The 16301-nt window shown below is 44.0% G+C and overlaps 1 protein-coding gene across 1 annotated transcript in view; it reads right to left on the bottom strand.

The window, feature by feature from the left end:
* slc25a26 (solute carrier family 25 member 26) overlaps nucleotides 1–16301 on the bottom strand; it is a 53599-nt gene that overhangs the window by 8293 nt on the left and 29005 nt on the right. The window contains exons 6-9 of the mRNA XM_023427989.2: nucleotides 11374–11418; nucleotides 7447–7516; nucleotides 3135–3199; nucleotides 109–182 (exon numbers count right to left, since the gene is read on the bottom strand). Of these exons, the coding sequence (XP_023283757.1) occupies nucleotides 109–182; nucleotides 3135–3199; nucleotides 7447–7516; nucleotides 11374–11418 (254 nt within the window). The remainder of the gene's footprint in view (nucleotides 1–108; nucleotides 183–3134; nucleotides 3200–7446; nucleotides 7517–11373; nucleotides 11419–16301) is intronic.

The raw sequence follows: 16301 nt of genomic DNA on the forward strand, positions 1-16301 counted from the left end.
CCACCCCCAGCCTCCCAAAATGTGATAGGATAAAATGGTTTGTGTAAAGAGTGTAAAAAATCACAATTAGCCTTTGAGCACTTCTCCAAAATGAAGACACACACTCACCCTGTAAGGCCTCGGCTCTTCCACACGTCGTAGAGCACCACTGGGATGTTGCCGCTCGCTGTGGTCGAGCCGGCCTAGACAGAGAGAGAGAGAGAGAGGGAGAGAGAGCAAATAGAGGTGTGATGACGGATAGACTGTCTTCTTCCCTTCCTGCTCCCCCGGACAGATGCCCCCGTTTATGCCCCCCCCCCCCTTCATTCCTCCATCTCGTCATGGACAGCTGTGTCAGCGCAGGTGACACCTCCATCACCCACCCATGCACTCGGCTCAGAAACACACCCAGCCATTTGCCCACCCAAAAGCACACTCAACAAGTTCTCCTCCACACCCGTCGGTCTGGCACTTTTATTTACACAATACGGCTTAGCTGGCCAGAGAGTTTTTAATCCATCACTGTGAAGTGGCAGAGCTGCAGGATAAGGCCTGGTGGGGTTAAGTGAGGGTGGGTGGTGGCAGCAGAGAGGAGAGAGGAAAAGAAAGCGGCGGCGGAGGGAAACACTAAAATGAGGATGTACGTGTATGGGTGCATGCACGCCAATTGGCGCCACAGCTCGTCGAGCATGTAGGAAACAGTTCGCTACGTCCGCTGTAGATTGTGACTCAAAGGATCTGCTGGAACGAGAGGAAGATTCCCGCATTTTTTCTTCATGTGAGAGGGAAAAAAGAAACCCACCCCTATTCCTTATGTTTCTGTTGGTAGACAGGTGGCTGAGAAATGAGTCTCCCTTCTTCTCGTCTGACAAGTTTTCTTTTCTTTTATTCGCCGTGGAATGGTGGAAGGAGGGAATGGAGGAACAGGGCGTCCAAAACACACACACACACACACACAAACACACACACACACACACACACACACACACACACACACACAGACACACAGACAGTCCCTGTGTAACTTATGCTGACGTACAAAAATATCTTCATGCAAGTTTTCTCTGGCTTATGTTGGTTTGCTTTGTTATGTGAAGTCCTCATAATCATTTATAAATTCCACGTAGCATCTACACTGTTTCATACAATGACAAGACGGTGTTCTAACACGGCAGCCTGACCCTGATGTGTGGAGGGTAGTGAATGTGACACTAATAGCAGCAGTGTGGTGCTCTAGCAGGAATCACGCCAGCCTGAGGAGAGGAGCAGTGTTGTACAGTAGCAGCGGCAGTGCGATGTGCCAGGCTTGTCACCACTGCTGCAGGCAGGGTGGTGTGGCAGGAGTCCTGTCCTGGAGGAGCTTTACACGTCCAGCTGTGCCCTGGACATCCGCCCTCGTGTGCGTCGCCCGCGCCAGACTGCCTGCTGTACAACAGCGCTCATTCATTCTGCCTGCCGGAGAAAAGAGAGAACCTTCTCCTCCGCTGCTGTGAGAAGGAAACTAATGCAACAAGCTCCAACACCCAGATTCCCCCCCCCCTTCCCCCTTCGTCCGATCCAAACCGTTCATACCCATCAACGCCAGCCCGGCTCACTCTGTCTGTCTCTGTTAAACTCTCCTGCCTCAACTTGTCTTCCTTTGCTGCTGTGGTACCAGACTTTAGTCTGACAGGATATTTAAAAATGCTTTGAGGCAGCACAGATCAGTTTTGGTCATATTTTGCTTTAATATCATAAGCTATAAAAAGCATATTTTACAATTTAATTTTTCAGCCCATTCTTATTAGAGCTAACATTATTAGCCAGTTCATTGATAATCAATTAACTATCATCATTTTTTAACCAAAATCCAGCTTCTGGTACGGGGCAGGATTAACCCCCATACCAAATATACCACTTCATATCTTTGGGTTTTGTAGTGTTGATCAAACAAAACATTTGAAAATGTTATCTTGGGAAATTATCTATCATTTATTACTAATCATTAATCGATAACACAATTGACATATTAATTGGAAAAAGAAAATAATATTTAGTTGCAATGCTAATTTTAATACCAAGCAGGTTGAATAAGGAAGGCTTTGCAGCAAACTAGTAATTTAACAGTTCGAATGTCACCACAGTGTTAACATATTAAAAGTCCTAATATTATTAGGACTTTTAATATGTTAACAACGTTTGTGGATAGATTTTAAACATAGACACCTCCAGTCTGTCAGCAGAAGCAGTTTCAGCCCTGGCTTTTATTTTGTCGAGTGAATACACAAGTTTCATTCTCACTGAATGAAACGAAGCCTTTTTCCCAGCTAACCTGTGCTGCCTTAAGTGAATCAAAAACTTGGCCTTATAAAGTTATAACCGAACAGCTTTGAAGCAGCCCAGGCCGAGTCCTTTGCTGGTGGTAAATTACAGCAGCTGCATTTCAGATAATGTTTACAGGAAGCCTTTGTACCGTGCTGTTCCACCTTCAGCCAACCGCTTCTCACAGGAGATCAAGACTGACTGAGTGTTTTGTTAATTCCAGTATCTCATTAGTTAGGATGAAGGTTGGGGTGGGGGGGTGGAACACTGTGTCTTCTCCAAGGACACTCGGTGTGTGTTTGTGGGGGGGCTGATTGGGGTAACTCTGAACTCACTACCCTTTACACACACACACACACACACACACACACACACACACACACACACACACACACACACACACACACACAGAGGGTGGTGGTGGAGGGGAGGTGGTGCTTTAGAGGACTTACACAGAGTAGCAGAGTTAACAGGAGGGACACTGGCCCTCTGGTTCACCTCTCAGTGACAAGCAGCCTTGAGATGGAAATTCCTCTGGAGCAGCAACAAGTCCTCACTCTAACACTAACCATGCGCACAAATATGTCTTCCCGACACTGTCCATAGTCCAGGTCAGATGATGAATGTGTGCGTATGTCTCACTACTGTCCCGGCGCTACCTCGGCCCGCTCCGTTCTGTGTGCTGACACTGTTGAAATTTACTCAGGCTGCAGGCCCGCTCAGCTCTTTGCCTGCGAGGCATCACCTGACAGCAGTGTTTAAAAGTCGCTGCCAGTGGGTGTGTGTGTTTGTGTGTGTGTGTGTGTGTGTGTGTGTGTGTGTGTGTGTGAGTGTGTGTGTTTGACTGTGTATACCTTTGCGAGCATGATCCTGGTCTTCGCCACGTCAAGAGGAGTGGTAACAAATGCCGCTACTGCACCTACAAAAGACAAATACACACATTTAGCGAAGTGCAGACATAAAAGGGCCTCTCTCTGCTCTCAGAACAGTCTTTAAATATTAAAAATAAACCCTTAAAAAGTCCAATTACTTAACCGCAGTTACTGTAACATATTAATTCAGCAATAAACAGTGGAACTCTTGGCCCTCCTCTCCACTGAGTTCATAAAAATGATAATATTCCCCATCCGAGACCTCCCCCATTATTAGACCACAAAAACCAGACAGACACACTTCTATTCCCACCGCCCCCCCTCCTCCGGCCTCATCCAACCCACGCCTTCCCCTGAGTCACACACACTCCCTCCTATAACACACACAAGCACATATATATAGGCATATATATATATATACACACACACACACCTGCTTGTATGCACAAGCATGAAAAACAGACGTATTTGGATACCTTCAGACGCAAATGAACACACAAATACACACAGATAGATACACGCACGCACGCACGCACGCACGCACGCACGCACGCACGCACGCACGCACGCACACACACACACACACACACACACACACACACACACAGGACGAAGTGAGGGAAGCCAGACATACAGTTGGAGTGAGCCAAAAGTGAAAGAGGAGGTGGAGAGAGGGAGGAAGAGGAGGTCCACCGCTACACACACACACACACACACACACACACACACACACACACACACACACACACACACACACACACACTCCCTCAGAAGAGTTTTATTACAGCAGTTACACCCTGACTTCCTTCCAACACTCCAAGTTGGAAGCTGGATGGGCGGCGTGATCCAGAGGTGTCCCCACTGAGCCACAGTGTGTGTGTGTGTGTGTGTGTGTGTGTGTGTGTGTGTGTGTGTGTATGTGTCCATGTCACACTCTGCCACAAACATAGCAACTGTTCTGGGTAAACATATCCATATGGGCCACCAAGGAGCAATGTGACTGTAAGTGAGCTGAGGATACAGGAAAACATGAGGACCAGCGTGGTGCAACACACTGTTACATTTTACTAGTTAATGCTGGCTGGTTATAAGAGTGGATTTAAACGATTTTCTTTTTTTCTCCTGCTTGGGCGGATACAAATCAAACTTCAGCAAGCATGAAAAAGATACAGCCCTCACACTGCAGGCTGTTTTCTAATATTCTTGGAGAGCAATAAAAGGATGCATTATCCTTATAAATCTTACACATGGAGCGCTGAAACGGGGGATGTAAATTTGGCTGGAAAACGCCATGTGATGTGATGAAGGTTAGACGCGAACCGCTCGGTGATGTAATCTCGTCTCGGGCTAGGCAGGTCTCTCCAGGCGGTTCAGACGGGGTCAAGCCCGTCGTAAGTCAGTGCGCCGTACTAGTGGAGATATTTGCGATGATTAAATGCGCTTGTGTGAGCATTTCCAGTGTCAAGCGGATTATGTATGAGTGAAAGAGAGAGTGTGAAGTGCAATGTAAGGGGAAGCGACTGAAACTTGAGGCTCCCTCTTGGACAGCAGCTCGGTCACAGGACCCACGCCCCCGTACTCCCCCACTGCCAACCCACGCCCCCCCCTCCCCATCCTTTCTTCTGCTTTTGGCTCAGGTTGTCTTTTCTTCTCCCAGCTCAACACTTCTCAGTCATTTTTCCTCTAATTAACAATTCTGTCAACATAGTGGATATGTAGTGTGTCGGATTGCTTAGAGTTGAATATTGTAAGTCTTTTACGTCTTTTTTCTCATCCACATCTCCTGTCTCCCCTTTCACTTCTTCTACTCTGATTTCTCTCCCTCTCGTCCCTTTTCTTCCCAGCATGGACAGAGCCCAGGTGGGGTGGCACAGAGCCACATCTCAGCTCCTCAGGGTGCTGTCTCGTTCACCTCCATCTCCATCTCTTCATCGCCCCCCCCCCGAGCAGCTAACCTCAATCTTCCTGTCCTGTCTGGCGAGCTGTAGTGTCGCAAGAGTTATGGACTGAAAGCTAGAACGATCCAAAAGCAGTTCCATGAGCCGACTCCAGCACGGAACTGTTTCTTCTTCTGAAATATGTATTTTTGATTGCGGTTCTGCTTCTTCGTCACGATAAAAGATGAAAACTAGGTGGAAGGAAAGATGATGTGACACATTTGTTATTCAGACCTATGACACTGGAGGTAGATGCTATGTTGCTGTCTACCTCTGGACTTATCTTATTCTCTCTCTCTTATACTGATGCTGTACAAGTCAGATGTCCATCACCGTCTTCCAGATGCACCACTGACCTTTACTTGTTTGCAGTGCTGTTGCTGTTTCTTTTCTTTTATCTGAGCCTGTCTCTGTCTCTGTCTCAGTCTCTGACCATTTCATGTCTTTTTCTTCATGCAGGAAAACGTATTGTTCCTGAAGTGGTTAAACAAGATCACAAAGCACAAACCACAGCATCCATACACAGCTTCGCCTGTATTAAACTATACCCAGCCAAATCAAATAAAAAAAGGCCAACTGCATCACAGTCCCTACATTCCCCTGACAGCCGTTTGGGCTTCTTGAAGTTGAGAGGAGCTACGCAGGTGAATATGTGGCATGAACCAATAAAAAATGTCTGGTATAAGAGATGCTGTAACTAAGAGATGCAACAAAAAGTGAAGGAGATGCCAATCAAGCTCAGTCTGTACACACACCTCCACAGTCTGACGAGAGGTCTGACCAGGGGAATAAAGTGAAAACACCTGTGTGGATGCACTATTAAAAGCTAAAAGGTAGAGTAAAGTATATACTTTATCTTAGTTGAGCTTTTCATTAACAAGTGGTATAAAGTAAACTCTGGAGTACTGTCATTTATTTTCATGAGTCTAAAGTTGAGACCGGGCACCTTTGTGAACCTGTCTTTGTTAATCAGACCAAGGGAACCATGTTTTTTCCTTCTTAAACAGAACAAGCGCGGGGCGGCCACTGAACTGAATGGTTAAGGATCGATTCCAACAGGGGACCATTGTTGCATGTCATACCCTTCTCTCACTCCCCTCCTTTCCTTGCAAATACTATCAATGTTTGTCTCCAGTAACACTTTATTATCAATAACAGTGTATTGGATTATTATTGTTGTAATCATGAAACAATGTCCTGGCACAATAGCTTAGTATCATATTGTCTGCTGCACGCCTTTCAACCCTGCAGGTTTGCCTCGATTCTTTTCCACCTACATTAACAGTGTGGTATGACAAATTACTTTCACTTCTCCCTCATGAAATGTTGTCCAGCAAGGAAGGTTTTTAATTTGTAGAGGTGGTCTCCCCTCAGTATGTATTTTGGTTGAGTGGCCAGAGATAACTTGTCTGAATGAACTTAATTTGTTCATTTAGTTCTACCGGTTATTGCGATTTTCTACCCCCTCTCTTTTTTTTTTTTCTTCTTCTTTTGTGTGGGGCTTGTTTTGATCGGTTGTCTGTTTTGCTTTGTACATGTGTTCATGCCAGGACAGCACTATAAGAAAGGTGTGTATTTAATTTGACCATGTGTTTATCTTGTTTCCTGATGTGGTCTGATAAAGGGAAAAAATCAAGAAAAAAATAAAATTTAACGATAATCTTGAGATGGAACTCCTTACATTAAAATACAAAATCATGTACTGGGCTCATAACCATAATTTTTTAAAAATTGGTACTGAGGGAACTTTATCTAGTATGTATCTCTTGTGTTTCATACTCTTAATTCTCTGTAGTTGTTGCCTTTTCCTTTCCCCTATTCATCCTGTTTATAGTACACTCCCTCTTTTCCTGTGCCTTTCTTTCTTCCTCTCTCTTAAACCACTTCAGGCCCCAGTGCTCAGGAGGTCGCACAGCTGCAGGGGCCCATACCCAGGAATCGGCCCCTCTCATCCCTCCTCTCTTGTCCCCTGGTTGTCTGTCTCTCCCCTGATACTCATCCCGGCTAAGACGAACCCATAAAGTCTCCTACGGTATGATTTTCATTAACTGAAGGGCTTGAGAACCGTAATAATAAGACCTTTCTCATTAGTGATGCAGAATCGCTGTACTGAGGAGCGTCAGCTGCTGTTTAGTAAAAGTGTGTCAGAAAAAGGCTGAAATTACTTCTTATCTTCTTCTCCGTCCTCTTCTCTTGGCTTTGGGTAAACTTGTCCTGCCCTGCTGGCCATCTATTCACCTATCCATGTATCTATCTGTCTTTCCATCCATCCCTCTCGCCCTTCTTCAACCCCCTCTACCCCCCCTCCCTCCTCCCTCTCCCCCCTCTTTCCCAAAGCAGCATATAATCCCCTGCACCTGCAAAAGCTCCGCACACTGCAGCCTGCCAAGAGTAGAGCGTGTGACCTTGCCTCCACGACCACAGAGTCTGGGAGAAAGAGAGAGAAATGTCGAGAGAGAAAGAGAGGGTTGTCGATAGAGGAGGATGATGAAAGAGCAAGAAAAAGGGAGAAAGCGGGAGAAAGAGAGAGGAGATTGTAGTTACTGGAGATATCAGACACATTGAAAACACATTGTGAACCTTGGTCTGGACTGGGGTCCAGGCCCACGGCTGGGAACCGGCTTGTCCGGCTATTTTTGTGTTGCCTTTTCTCCCCAGTGATGTCATGCTACTTGTTTCCCAAGATCTGGGACTGTACAAGAGGGAGGCAAGAGAATACGCTCCCACTCTATAAGACTAAATCGTTACACATGTTGCTCAATGGCATCATTTTAACAACTGTTAAAGTCCCACCATTTATTTGGATACATTTATTGATGTACTGTCATAAACAAATGAAGTACAAGGTTGGTAACTTTCTATAGTTTGTCTAGGGACATGTGTTATCTGTGCAGCCAAAGCCTGAGACATCCTGCTCCTCTGTACCACAGAGCTCCATTGTTGTCCAAAAACTATTAAAAACATCAGTGAGAATCAATTTCAGGCACTCACATTGTTGCACTGGATGACATATTCCACACACACCGTTCTGTTGCCAACAAATGCACTATTTACTCATTTCTGAGCAATGTTTGCTAAAAGCTACGGTGGCCAGCTGTTGACAATAAATTACTTTTAAAAATACAATCTACAAATTTGTGAGCTCTTTTTTTTTAGTTTTAGTGGGAATGGATGGACCTTGGAGCAAATCGCCACACAAAGGGCAGTCCAGGTCTTAATACACCAAAAGTATTAAGAGATGAACTTATGGACAACACACTGTTCATTTACAAAAAGAAAAATATTGTAAGTTAAAGTAGTTGCATGCATATCTGCAAAACCTCAGAGGGCTAGAAGCTAGATACACAAGATGTATTTAAGGGAGCTGTGGGTGCTGCTTGCAATCCTTTAGGTCAAGTCATTTTTATCTATATTGCCCCAAATCCCAAACTTACACTCAGAGGGTTTTACCACCCAGCCTTAGACCCTCAATTCCAATGAGGTACACAGAGTTAATTTGGACAAATTATGCTGGCAATTAGTGTTTACTTTACTCCAAAGAAGATAAGCTTTATGTCCTGACCAAGAGGCTGCTCAGCTTTACAGGCTCTACAGGTTTTATTAACTGAAAAACTAAAGTAACTACACAGCCTTTTGTTGATTTACAGAAAAACTAAAATGTAATATTAAATGAAAGTCAGAACAAATGAAGTCATTTCTGTGTCTAAAAACCCTCAGACCACAGGACTGCCTCCCCAAATGCAACTGGCTACTGAGTGAAACCACCTGATGTTTTTGTTTTGAGGATGAACTCAGGATGGGGAGGCAGGCTGTCTCTTTTTCTCCCCCCACTAGTTTCAGCAAAGCAATGAGGAGACCGACTAGGCAAAGTTAGTCTTTGTATAAAATGCACATGGACAGCTGGGCTGCCTCGGGCACTGCAAGGTATGATTACTTCTCAGGGAGAGCAATTGAGCAACAGCATGGAGCGATTACTAATATTTTCTTTGTCCATCCAACGCCCCCCCCCCCCCCCCCCCCCCATCCCCCTGCACATTTAATCTGTAACATGTTATCTCATTCTCCTCCTATCTCACACACATGTGGAGATCACAAAATAATGTGTGCGTGTGTGTGCATACAAACACAAACAAGTAAACACACACAGAAAAATAAAAAAAAAGACAGAAGGCAGAAGAAAGAAAAGGAGGACCGGCAGAGAGCGTGCACGAGCTCAGGATGTGTCATGTGTATTCCATTAGAGGCCAGATTAAAAAGGAGATTTTGTTTTCCACATCAAAGGCCTCGTGCTGGGGGATTCCTCTCTGTCTCTCTCCCTTCTCTGACTCGCTCCCTCCCTCTTCCTCTGTTTCATGAATAAATAATAAGGGGTAAACCTGGGAAAACAAACTTTTTGACCTGTGAACCCTGGTGTCAGGGTCGGACTTTGCACCTGGATGACTTCCCACAGGAAAAGAGGTGGTGGGTCTGTGTACATGTGTCAGCACGTCACATATGTGTTTGTATTTTTGTGTGCGGGGAGGCTGCTTTGGATAGTGCAGGCCATTGGCCTTCATTTGAATTCCCATCATGCCTGTGAAGCAGAATTCCTTACATTTTTTGTGGCTGTTTCTTGGTGTTTAATCATAACCTAAAAGTGTTACACCCTCCTGTTCTGCTAATGCTGTTTTTGAGGTCAGAGCAGATGGAGTAAACTGCACAGTTCAAAACCGCAATGTTGTGAAATGAATGAAAAAAAGAAGCGAGAATTATTCAGATGGATGTTGGTGTCTGGCGTGAAAAGACATTAAATCTCTACGCAGTGACCAATGTGTCAAATTCTTTCATATCCTGTGACTTGCTCAATCAATTCAACAAATCCCCCGACTTTTCCTTCCTGCTTCAAACCTGTCGGCGATATCCAAGAAATTCAATGACCAGCTGAACCTAATGCACTCTACGAGAGGATTTGTCTGCTGACTCCAACAGGCCTAAAGCAGTTGGGTGGTTGATTTTCTCCCTTTTCCTCTTTCTGTTTCTCTCACTGACAGCTGTGCTGGCTCGTTGTGAAATAAAAAGAAAGAGATCATAACGCAGCACATTACTATTCCGCAGAGCAGATGGGAGATCATGCCACACACATTCAAGCTCTCAAATTCCTCAACTCGGGCATTTCGGGCACTAAATCAAGTTATTCTTATTTATGAAAGCCTCTGAACATCGTGGTGGTCACTCTGAAGGAGTCACTCTGGCAGTAAAAAAACGGTTTGACTGTAAGTACCTGCCTTTTTTTTTCTTCCCTCGGTTAGTCTCTGCTGTTGTAACTTCATTATTCAGAGCATCATGTTAATACAGAGGAGAGGAGAGGAGAGGAGAGGAGAGGAGGAGAGGAAGGGAGAAGAAAGGAGAGGAGAAAAGGAGAGGAGAGGAGAGGAGAAGAAAGGAGAGGAGAAAAGGAGAGGAGAGGAGAGGAGAAGAGGAGAGGAAAAGAGAGGAGAGGAGAGGAGAAGAGGAGAAGAGAGGAGAGGTCCAGATTCCAGCAGTTCAGCTCTCCGCCAACGGACATGTCCAGATGGTCTGGAGAGAGAAGGCCTTTTGACTGAGATACAAAGAAACACTTGTGAACGACAAAATCTAACTCTCACAAATGCACAGATACACACATATACACACACACACACACACACACACACACACACACACACACACACACACACACACACACACACACAGCTGTGCCACGTATTGTTCCATCTTAGCTCGGCCGTTCGCTCCCAACGTTGATGGAATGTTTGACTGTCCGCCTCTCGCTCCCTCGAGACATGATGTCACTCCAACAAAACGCTGTCTTTTCAAAAAAGAAATGGCTTTTTATGTATTCAGGGCCTCACAATGTAACGACAGAGGGGGCAAGGAGAGCGCAGACACATGGGAGAAGAAGACATTAAGGAAGAGGTCACGAGAGAGATGAAAAAAAAAAGGACTGGATATGCTCAAAACTCATGATAAATTCGAGGCTGGTTTGATGGTAGTCGTGACAACCCATTAAAACGAGACGTAAAGTCCCATTTTCGCCTGCCACAATGATACAGGGGAATGCAGAGGGTGAGCCGGCTGTGAATGTGTCAGAGCATAAGCACACTATTATAACTTTATTATGGATTTACCACTGAGAATAATTACTGTAAATGATGGTACTGCGGAATGGTGGAGAGTGGAGGGATGAGGAAGGAATAAAATACATGGATAATAAAGACGGAGAGGGAATAAAATGAGCAGGACAACATTTACGATACAGTACGTACCTTTAAATATTCCCAAAGTGGAAATTGCACCAGTGAGAACGGGATCTGAAAAACACAGAAGAAATAAAGTTGTAATTCTCAGGATTATACCAGCGTTACTTTCTGATTTTCTGAAGGGTCAAGTTTCATCTTTAACCTCCACTCTCCTGCACTTGTCATTCCTGCCACCTTTCTGTGTTTCCTCTCACTTGTCTGACTGCTCCCTTGTTCCTTCTCACTGCTGATGATTAATGAATGAGACAGGGCTGTGGTCTGACAGTCCTGAATGGATAGATGGATGGATGGAGGGAGCAAACTTGGAAAGAGGAATAGAGGGATGGAGGGAGGGTCTAGAGTGATGGTTGGAGTGTGAGTGTTGCCACTGGAAACATTAAATCGCCTCAGGCAGGAAGTTACGGCGGGAGGAAATCAATGGCAGTGCCAAGGCAAGGGGCAAATGACACACAGTCAGACCACACACACACTCACTCACTCACTCACACAGAGCAGCATGCAGACACATGCAAAGGAATGGGCATACTTTATATAAACAGACACATACAGAAAGACACACAAAAACACTAATTCAGACTAAACACAGACACATATATTCTCTTATTCACAGAGACACACTGCAGACACACACACACACACTGCAGACACACACACACACACACACACACACACACACACACACACACACACACACACACTTCCTGTCACCTTATGCTGCAGGCATGGCAGAGCAGGAGGACAGGAAGGAAGAGAGGGAACAAAAACAAAACCAAAGAGAGAAATAAATAAAGTGACACCGAGTTGTGTCATCAGTCTTTGATCACGGCAACAACAGGATCATTCATCCATCTGTGCCGCCTCCGCCAACATGTTCCATCAGACTACGTTAGCACACCGGTAAAACCCGGACCGATCCAACTCTGAGTCAGCGAGAGCACAAAGACCATCCATGAACTGTGTTTATGCCACTTAATGAGCTTATTAAGCACTTAGTCCAAATGAGGTGACCTCATGTAAACACTCAATCTGTAGTAGATTAGGTTTAAGGGTATCTGCAGCATCTGCTCTGTGAGAGCTGAAAATAAAACTTTTGAGAGCTTTATAAGGACTGAGTTTTATTAAAAGCCATTTAAAACAAAAGTAAAGACATAAAACTGTCAAACGATTGTAAATTCAATTGAGCGGATCAAATTAAATTTCGGAAATGGACTGGTAAAAACATCAGTTGTATCAAAACCAAATATGACAAATAAGAAAAAAAACATGTTATTTTATATTAAAGAGGGATATTGAGAAAAAAATCTCTTAGTTTTTTCTTTTTTTAAGTTCAGTTTGCTGTTTCAATTAAAATCCACGACAAGCAAAAACTGTATAGAAATCTGCATTGTAAAACAAGTATAGTATAAATACTGTAATCATCAACAGAGAGTACCTGTCAAGCAGACAGAGCAGTTCACAGTGATAGTGATGGCAGAGTTAATGTTGAAATTGGCTGTACTTTTTGAAACGAGCCTTGAGTTTCACTCAGACATAAACGATAGCAGGCTTCACATGTGTTGCTCCAACTGCAAGTCGACTGACAATGTAAGACATTGCTAATGACAAAACCCTGCGAGTCGTCTGAAAACGAGGAATTATCCATTAGTTTGACAAAACAACGTTATTCAATCCAAGTTTGAGTGGGGTAGTTGCTGAAGCATAATCCTCCCCCAAACCAAACAAAGAGCAGGACACAGTGTTCCTCTAAAGTCTGGTGCGCTGCAGCTGCCTCTTGACTCACACAGTGGATGTATCAGCCATCAACAGGTATTTTTATAATGCAACTCGTAACCACACTGGTTCATTACCAGTAGTAACGCAGCATTAGTCAAGTTAAGTCAGTTTTTATTTAGAAAGCGCCAAATCACAACAGAAGTTATCTCAAGTCCTGCATGGGATAATACAGGATAATACCAGAGGAGTTGCATGTTTATGTCTGTTTACCACCGTGGGACATTATTCAGGTTTCTCCGTTCACGTCCTACCATCAGCTGATACCGGACTTCCAGATTCATGCAAAATATGACAGGTGTTTGGGCTGTTGGTGGTGGTTACATCAATAACCCTAGCTCCAATCTTCTTAGCTGAGGCTCATCTGTTGCTGTTTTAACTTGCAGTTTAATACTGGTGCATGCATTTAGAATATCAAAGAAACACCTACATCATGGGTGTCCGGTTAAACTGTCCAGTTACTAAAAGTTGATCCAATCAATCAGAATCCAGATTTTTCAATGGCCATTGTATAAAGAAATATATATCATTTTATGTATTTTGGGTTTTTTTTTTTTTTTTTTTAATAAGTACAGCTCAGTGACACACACTTGGTCGTTGCTTGATAAAGCAGGCCCGGCACACAGAGCCAACAGAAATGTTCCAGTGGAAACTCTTCATGCCCATCTGGCCTATCCAGGCAGACAGAGGCAAATTCTCTCAGTCCTCGGAGATAATCTAAAAACTTTATTTGACGGACAAGAGGTCTGGTATGCAGCCCCCTGAAAGTGCGGTGTTATACGCCGAATAGCAAGCACACCTCTGTTTTCCAACTGTGGCGAGATGAGAGCAAGCTTTCAAAAGGAATAAAAGTGCACCTGTCTTTTATTACCACCTCAATGAGTTCTGCTTTTCCAGGCCAGGGAGGGAGAGAGAGAGGGAGAGAGAGAGAGACAGACAGACTGAAAGACAGTGTTATTATTATTATTATTATTATTATTATTACTACATAAATTGTACCTTCAAGATTAAATTAAATAAAAATCATAATTTCCATTTACTGTGCACAGAAGTAACTGGACTTCTTGATGCACCGCAATGAGTGAAGCAAGAGAAAGAAAGACAGATGGGTTCAGCAGAGGATCTGGAAAGACTGATCCACCAGTGATTTATGACTTGGTTTGACACTCCTAGCACACTGTGCCTGCGGTGTGTGTGTGTGTGTATGTGTGTGTGTGTGTGTGTGTGTGCGTACGTGCATGTGTGCCTGCGTTGCCCAGCACAGATTGAATGTCTGAAAACCAGATGTGGTCTGATTAAAACTGATAAGCCATTTATAGTTAAGGGAGGGTTGAGGGGGTGCGCGCACACGCACACACACACACGCACACACACACACACACACACACACACACACTTGAAACATGCATGAACCTGACGAGACGAGGCATATGGCAGGATCCAGGTGTGTGTGTTTGTTTATTTGAGTTATGAAATTAAAAATAAAGGGTTGAGCATATCTGAGCTAATCACTGCAGCGGGTTAAGTCAACCCACCTCGTACCAACAAGCTCTAATTTATCAACGCAATACATAACCTGATGCTGGTGAAGTGATGGACGGAGATGAGAGACACAATAAATCTCTCCGCTGACTGAGAAACCAAGATAGGCAGAGACAGAGAGAGAGAGGTGCTGAAGAGAGGGGATGGGACACGTAATCCATCTCTCCCTCCCTCACCGTCCCCTCTCTTAAACCACAGCTTGATCACCCTGTGAACATCCCCATCAAAAGTCTGCTCATTTTCCACTGAGCTGCGTGCAGCGCGTTACTCTCTGTGGAATGAATTTTCACCACAACAGCAATCCCGGTGTCACTGCTCTGACTTGCAATAAAAACACAAGCAAGATTTTGCAAAACAGCCCAGAGGAGTGAGCAAGTTGGTTTTTTTTCCTGTTCTTCTCGCTTTTTCTTTTAGAGGTGGTGGTAACCTTGGAGATAGACGCGTCCACCACCTTTGACACCTGACAGACAGATGGTCACTCATATCCTTCCTGTCCCAGTAGTTCTGATTGAAGAAAGATCATCTGAACCACATGTGTTTCCAAAGTAGGAGGAAATACTCTCTCCATTCAGGGCTCATTACTCTGTGGCACCATGATGAGGAGTCCTAGGCTTTCAGACCTGTACTGAGGAAACTGTACATATTCCATAAATGTTGTTTAAACCTCCATGAACTTAGAAGAGGGGGGTGAAGAAAAAGGAAGAGGATGAAGACAACCCCCCCCCCCACACACACACACACACACACACACACACACACACACAGACCAGTAATTGTATTATCAGCCATTTTAACAACGGTAATTAGTATCAGACGCTGAACTGAAGTGTTACACTCTTGTTTGACTCCTCAGTCAAAGCAGCTAATCCCTCCACAGTATCGGAGATCTGAAAATACAGTTATTAAGGAATTATGTGTGACAGTTATTATTCAATTGGATCATTGTGCAAATGCCTCAAGGTGGAATATTGGGTAACGTGTTTTTCACAATGATTTTGGGCAGTCATCCCTCATATTCCTGCTGGAAAAAATATCACTGTCTTGCACAACTGTGAGAGGTATAATGAAACACACACGATGATTATCCCACTGCCTCCAGTTTTACTTGATCTCATTTTTAATTTTGAAAGCCTCTCACTCAGTGGACTCGCGGAAAGCAGGGACTAAACTAACCATAAACCATTCTGACTTACAATATTTCATCACAGTGGACACAAAATATTTCTGCTAATGTGGATAAACCTGGTTTTCATAAACTGTAAGTCATTTTATTTCAGATCAAAGTCCAGTTTGGATACGACACGTTGTTGTTGTCCAGCCTTCCTCCCCCTCGTCCCTATTTGAATTTCTCTTGTAGAGAAAAATCACTTTAAAACATTTTATTGATACTGAACGCTTTACAGTAACACACATACCAAAGTGTTTTGTGACTTGATTTGAACAACACTGAAGCACAGGAGGTTCCAAACCAATTGTAAATGTCCTACAGGGTCACCATTCTGAGCTTTCATCAATGAACAAGCATTGTACCAGAGCTGAAGCAATGAGGCGACAGAAAATGATCACCAACTATTAATAATAACTAATAATCAATTAATAGTTAAAGTTTTTTTTTTTTTTTT

The sequence above is a fragment of the Seriola lalandi genome, unplaced genomic scaffold (genome assembly GCF_002814215.2).
Source record: "Seriola lalandi dorsalis isolate HSWRI2012SDOR001 ecotype SW California unplaced genomic scaffold, Sedor1 jcf7180002054864, whole genome shotgun sequence".
NCBI classification, from domain to species: Eukaryota; Metazoa; Chordata; class Actinopteri; order Carangiformes; family Carangidae; genus Seriola; species Seriola lalandi.